At 43.9% G+C, this 6,410-nt stretch overlaps 1 protein-coding gene across 5 annotated transcripts in view; it reads right to left on the reverse strand.

The window, feature by feature from the left end:
* Nucleotides 1–6,410, reverse strand: part of LOC117410220 (syntaxin-3-like) — a 37,396-nt gene continuing 30,986 nt past the window's right edge. For 3 of the 5 annotated variants that reach the window (XM_059020215.1, XM_059020214.1, XM_059020217.1), the window contains one exon: nt 4,145–6,410. This exon is cut by the window's right edge and continues 171 nt beyond it. Coding sequence is in view for 2 of the 5 variants with exons in the window: in XM_059020216.1 (XP_058876199.1) it covers nt 3,327–3,404 (78 nt within the window). In the remaining 3 variants the exon portion in view is untranslated. Of the gene's footprint in view, nt 1,866–2,303; nt 3,405–4,144 lie in introns of those variants that run through there. The other 2 variants (XM_059020216.1, XM_059020218.1) reach the window with 2 other exon arrangements.

The following is a 6,410-nucleotide window of genomic DNA, read 5'->3' on the forward strand; positions in this document are numbered from 1 at the left end:
TTTCTTTATACAGTATCTGGTTATAATCTTTATTATTCATTTTCAAATAATTCTGCAATTTGTTTTCTTGTAATTATTATTATGATCACGAAACAGACTGACTTTACACATACATGAATACAGAAATCGAAAAGAAGAAATATTATTATTATTTATTTCTTAGCAGACGCCCTTATCCAGGGCGACTTACAATTGTTACAAGATATCACATTATTTTTCCATACAATTCCCCATTTATACAGTTGGGTTTTTACTGGAGCAATCTAGGTAAAGTACCTTGCTCAAGGGTACAGCAGCAGTGTCCCCCACCTGGGATTGAACCCACAACCCTCCGGTCAAGAATCCAGAGCCCTGACCACTACTCCACACTGCTGCCCTGACAGGAGACACCGAGATCTAATTATTGATAAGTATGAAGATTCAGACGGATCTCGGAACAGCTGCCCCTCCCCCCCCCCAAACAAACTAAAACAAAACAATAATTTAAAATGCAGCGCTGCAGTACGCCGCTGTCAACACCAGGTGGTGCCAAAGCGGCTACAGCGCTACAACCTATACTGAAAACCCCTAAAACATCTCAACGATAAATCATAAAGAAATCAAATCAACAAATACATTACACACGCAAAAATACAAATCACAACAAAAGAAAAATGAATATCTAATCATATTAATAACCGTACTGGGGAGACTACACTCTGAAATAAATAAAAACAGGTATCAGATTCAGTCACCCCGCTCCCAGAAGAGATCTGGAAGACAGACAGACAGACACAACATGGACAAACACACACACAGAAACACAGACATTGGTTTATAGTGTTTGAGTTATTTGCATTGACTCTCACACAGTGGAGATAGACTCTAAACTCTATAGAAATACATCCCCTCGCTCTCACACGCTGCACATTGACTCTCACACAGTGGAGATAGACTCTAAACTCTATAGAAATATATCCCCTCGCTCACACACGCTGCACATTGACTCTCACACAGTGGAGATAGACTCTAAACTCTATAGAAATACATCCCCTCGCTCACACACGCTGCACATTGACTCTCACACAGTGGAGATAGACTCTAAACTCTATAGAAATATATCCCCTCGCTCACACACGCTGCACATTGACTCTCACACAGTGGAGATAGACTCTAAACTCTATAGAAATATATCCCCTCGCTCACACACGCTGCACATTGACTCTCACACAGCGGAGATAGACTCTAAACTCTATAGAAATATATCCCCTCGCTCACACACGCTGCACATTGACTCTCACACAGCGGAGATAGACTCTAAACTCTATAGAAATATATCCCCTCGCTCACACACGCTGCACATTGACTCTCACACAGCGGAGATAGACTCTAAACTCTATAGAAATACATCCCCTCGCTCACACACGCTGCACATTGACTCTCACACAGTGGAGATAGACTCTAAACTCTATAGAAATATATCCCCTCGCTCACACACGCTGCACATTGACTCTCACACAGTGGAGATTTCTATTCTAAGGAATAGAAGGAAGGAAACATGTCATTGAAAGTGCATTGTGAGACACACACACACACACAAATGGAGGCACACACACACAGATAGGGGCATGCAAACACACACACACACACAGATAGGGGCATGCAGACACACACACACACAGATAGGGGCGTGCAGACAAACACACACACACACACACACACACACACAGGGGCACGCAGACAGACAGAGAGACACACACACACACACAAATGGAGGCACACAGACATTTCTAATAAACCCTAAACACACACACTGAAGCTCGTATTCACAGCTACTTTGTTGCCCCCCCCCCCCCCCCTCTCACTGAAGAGCTTCAAGGTCGGATCTGCAAGACAAGAGAAAACAAACTGGAATGAGTGACGAGACCCGAACTCAAGAAGCTTTTCAACCAGCCTCGTCTCCACTGCCCGCCTGAGGGGAGAGCGGAGCCTCGTCTCCACTGCCTGCCTGCCTGCCTGCCTGCCTGAGGGGAGAGCGGAGCCTCGTCTCCACTGCCTGCCTGCCTGCCTGAGGGGAGAGCGGAGCCTCGTCTCCACTGCCCGCCTGAGGGGAGAGCGGAGCCTCGTCTCCACTGCCCGCCTGAGGGGAGAGCGGAGCCTCGTCTCCACTGCCCGCCTGAGGGGAGAGCGGAGCCTCGTCTCCACTGCCCGCCTGAGGGGAGAGCGGAGCCTCGTCTCCACTGCCTGCCTGAGGGGAGAGCGGAGCCTCGTCTCCACTGCCCGCCTGAGGGGAGAGCGGAGCCTCGTCTCCACTGCCCGCCTGAGGGGAGAACGGAGCCTCGTCTCCACTGCCCGCCTGAGGGGAGAGCGGAGCATCACCGGAAACGCCCTCAGGTAATCAGACTCCTATTCCACAGCAGTGCCACCCATTCCAGGTTTTACTACCAGCTTGATCAGCCCCAGTGTGTCTGGCTAACAAGCTCAGGTATGTCTTATTAAACTCCCAGTGAAACCAGGACTGGATCACACTGCTGTACAGCAGGAGTCTCATTCCCATCCCTGCTTGTAACTGCAGTTTAATATCACTAGACTGGACTGGAATTACATTGTAACTGCAGTTTAATATCACTAGACTGGACTGGAATTACATTGTAACTGCAGTTTAATATCACTAGACTGGACTGGAATTACATTGTAACTGCAGTTTAATATCACTAGACTGGACTGGAATTACATTGTAACTGCAGTTTAATATCACTAGACTGGACTGGACTGGAATTACATTGTAACTGCAGTTTAATATCACTAGACTGGACTGGAATTACATTGTAACTGCAGTTTAATATCACTAGACTGGACTGGAATTACATTGTAACTGCAGTTTAATATCACTAGACTGGACTGGACTGGAATTACATTGTAACTGCAGTTTAATATCACTAGACTGGACTGGAATTACATTGTAACTGCAGTTTAATATCACTAGACTGGACTGGAATTACATTGTAACTGCAGTTTAATATCACTAGACTGGACTGGAATTACATTGTAACTGCAGTTTAATATCACTAGACTGGACTGGAATTACATTGTAACTGCAGTTTAATATCACTAGACTGGACTGGAATTACATTGTAACTGCAGTTTAATATCACTAGACTGGACTGGAATTACATTGTAACTGCAGTTTATCACTAGACTGGACTGGAATTACATTGTAACTGCAGTTTAATATCACTAGACTGGACTGGAATCACACTGTAGCTGCAGTTAGACTGGGCTCAGGCGATGGTTGTGTGGGAGGGGAGCGGTTTCTCTTACCTGCAGCTTTGTTGGTTTTCTGTCTCTTACATGACGAAGCTGGCCAGAGTGGAGGCCAGTATGATGGCCAGAATGAGACAGCAAAGCATGATCATCATTTTCTTCTGCAGGGTGAAGCATGTGGGTAAGAAAGAGAAAGAAAGACAGAGAGATAGAGAGAGAGCTAGACAGGGCAAACTTCTACCTTCAAATGACATGCGCTTACCTTGCAAGCTCTTCTTATCACTGCAGTCATTCAAACACAGTGTTTATTATTATTATTTTGCTCAGTCTGTGTTGACTGTGAGTTCAGGAGCTGCTCTTCAGTTCCAGCTGCGCTGCCATAGTTATTGTATTGTGCTTTACAATGCTTCCCTGTGCTTTACAATGCTTCCCTATGCTTTACCAGACCTCTCTGTGCTTTACAATGCTTCCCTATGCTTTACCACACCTCTCTGTGCTTTACAATGCTTCCCTATCTTTACCACACCTCTCTGTGCTTTACAATGCATCCCTATGCTTTACCACACCTCTCTGTGCTTTACAATGCTTCCCTATGCTTTACCAGACCTCTCTGTGCTTTACAATGCTTCCCTATGCTTTACCAGACCTCTCTGTGCTTTACAATGCTTCCCTATGCTTTACCACACCTCTCTGTGCTTTACAATGCTTCCCTATGCTTTACCAGACCTCTCTGTGCTTTACAATGCTTCCCTATGCTTTACCAGACCTCTCTGTGCTTTACAATGCTTTATTACACTTTGCTGTGCTGTTCCTATGGGAAACATATAAGGGTAGCCAGAGAGCCAATAATAATAATAATAATAATTCTTATTATTATTAATAAATAACAAAAACAGATAAAAATATTAAAGTACTTGATCAAGCTTTTAATCCGAAATAATTTAAACACAAATACAATATATAAAATAGATGAGACGCCGTCAAAAGATTCATTTGAGATCAAGTTTCATATATATATATATATATTTTGTTTTAAATCTCAACCATCTCCACAAATATTAAAAGCACCAACATGTTTTACATCATTCCAAAACACATTGAAATTATTTATTTATGTAGACTGCCCCCTAGTGCAGAGGAGGGGCATTACATCAGGTATTGACATTATTTTTGACATTATATTTAATTTTTGACATTATATTTAAACTAAATAATTTCGTAAGGCAATTTTATCTCTCTTTTTCTCTCTCTCCGCCTCTCTCCCTTCGCTCTGATCGATTCCCAGACGCTCCGTTGCTTCTCCACTCACGAATTTAAAATCGTGACCCACAAATACCGAAAAGAAACTGAACAGATTTAAAAAAAAAAAAAAACAGGCAAAAATCTTAAGACCCTGAGAAAACGGAGTTGAAAGGTCACGAGGTCAGGTCATTTGAGAGGAACGCGGGAGTCTGTCTGACAGCTAGAGTCTCAGATGAACTCGATTTACTGGAGGAGCGACAGAAGCCAGAAACGCTCAGAACGACTGAAGCAAAAAAACACACAAGGAGAGGAGGAGGAGGAGGAGAGGAGGAGAGAAGGACAAGAGGAGGAGGAGGGGGAGAGGGAGGAGTAGGGAGAGGACTGGAGGAGAGGAGGAGGAGAAGAATAAAGAGATGAAAACGACTTTGTAACTGTGTGTATTGCTAAGCTCAAAGGAAGGACCCCGTCATAGCTCTGTAATTCATGCCTGTGTAAAAGCTGTATATTTCTATTCCTCTGTGCTTGTGTCAAATTATCAAGAAAAAATAAGTGTTCATATAAAAAAATTAAAAAAACACACCATGGCACAGGTCAAGTAATCATGTGACGCTCGGGAGACACAGCGATTGGATTCTTTTGGCAACTGTCGACCGCTCTCCCCGTCGATCGTGTATTACAATGACCTGACCCAAGTCCTGGCTACAATATAATCCCTTCTTCTTGGGGTCTGTGTTAGTTTACTACATTCTGAAAATAGTTTAGTTTCATTAAAGCTGCAGACAGACAGACAGACAGACAGACAGACAGACAGAGCCCCACAATCCTGTTCAGTTTGACGCTACAATATAATCCCTTCTTCTTGGGGTCTGTGTTAGTTTACTACATTCTGAAAATAGTTTAGTTTCATTAAAGCTGCAGACAGACAGACAGACAGACAGACAGACAGACAGAGCCCCACAATCCTGTTCAGTTTGACGCTACAATATAATCCCTTCTTCTTGGGGTCTGTGTTAGTTTACTACATTCTGAAAATAGTTTAGTTTCATTAAAGCTGCAGACAGACAGACAGACAGAGCCCCACAATCCTGTTCAGTTTGACGCTACAATATAATCCCTTCTTCTTGGGGTCTGTGTTAGTTTACTACATTCTGAAAATAGTTTAGTTTCATTAAAGCTGCAGACAGACAGACAGACAGACAGACAGACAGAGCCCCACAATCCTGTTCAGTTTGACGCTACAATATAATCCCTTCTTCTTGGGGTCTGTGTTAGTTTACTACATTCTCACAGAGATTAAGGGCGAACTTAATCATGAACACAGACTGAAAACTTCAAAACTCAATGTGTTTTTTTTCACAAGGCACTTGGACAGTTAGAAGAAGCTCTTAATGAACTCAGTAATAAAAAAGGGTCAGTGGTCAATATTTGGCTTGTGAAAGTCACGTGACTGCGGAGTGTTCAGAAATGGCAACTTGTGATTGGCTTAAAAAGCAAGGCAGGAAAAGGGAAGGCGGGGACTCACAGGGATCTCAGCCTTCTCATTGGTTCAGATCCAGGGGGAAGCAGGAAGTGGGGAGGATTCCGATACAGGAAGCAATTTTATTTATTTATTTTTTTAAACTGGTTCTCAGATTGGTTGAATCCACAAGGCACAAAGGAAGTGAGGTCGTTTTGGTGGGCAGTGGCGGGGGGGGGGGGAGCTAAATATAAAAAGAGATCCACAGGAAATGATGCGCGATCCACTGCTGCAGGTAGAGCATTTTTGTGGTCTCCTATTGGCTGCAGAGGAACAGGAAATGAGGTTTGGCGAGAGGCAGGGGTTTAGAGTGTGCTTCTTCCATTGGCTGAATCCGGGACTGGCAGTGGAGGTCAGCAGGGGGGCGTGGCAGGAAGTGAGGTTTTTATTCCTGGGAAGACGACCGCCA

The sequence above is a fragment of the Acipenser ruthenus genome, unplaced genomic scaffold (assembly GCF_902713425.1).
Source record: "Acipenser ruthenus unplaced genomic scaffold, fAciRut3.2 maternal haplotype, whole genome shotgun sequence".
Classification (NCBI taxonomy): domain Eukaryota; kingdom Metazoa; phylum Chordata; class Actinopteri; order Acipenseriformes; family Acipenseridae; genus Acipenser; species Acipenser ruthenus.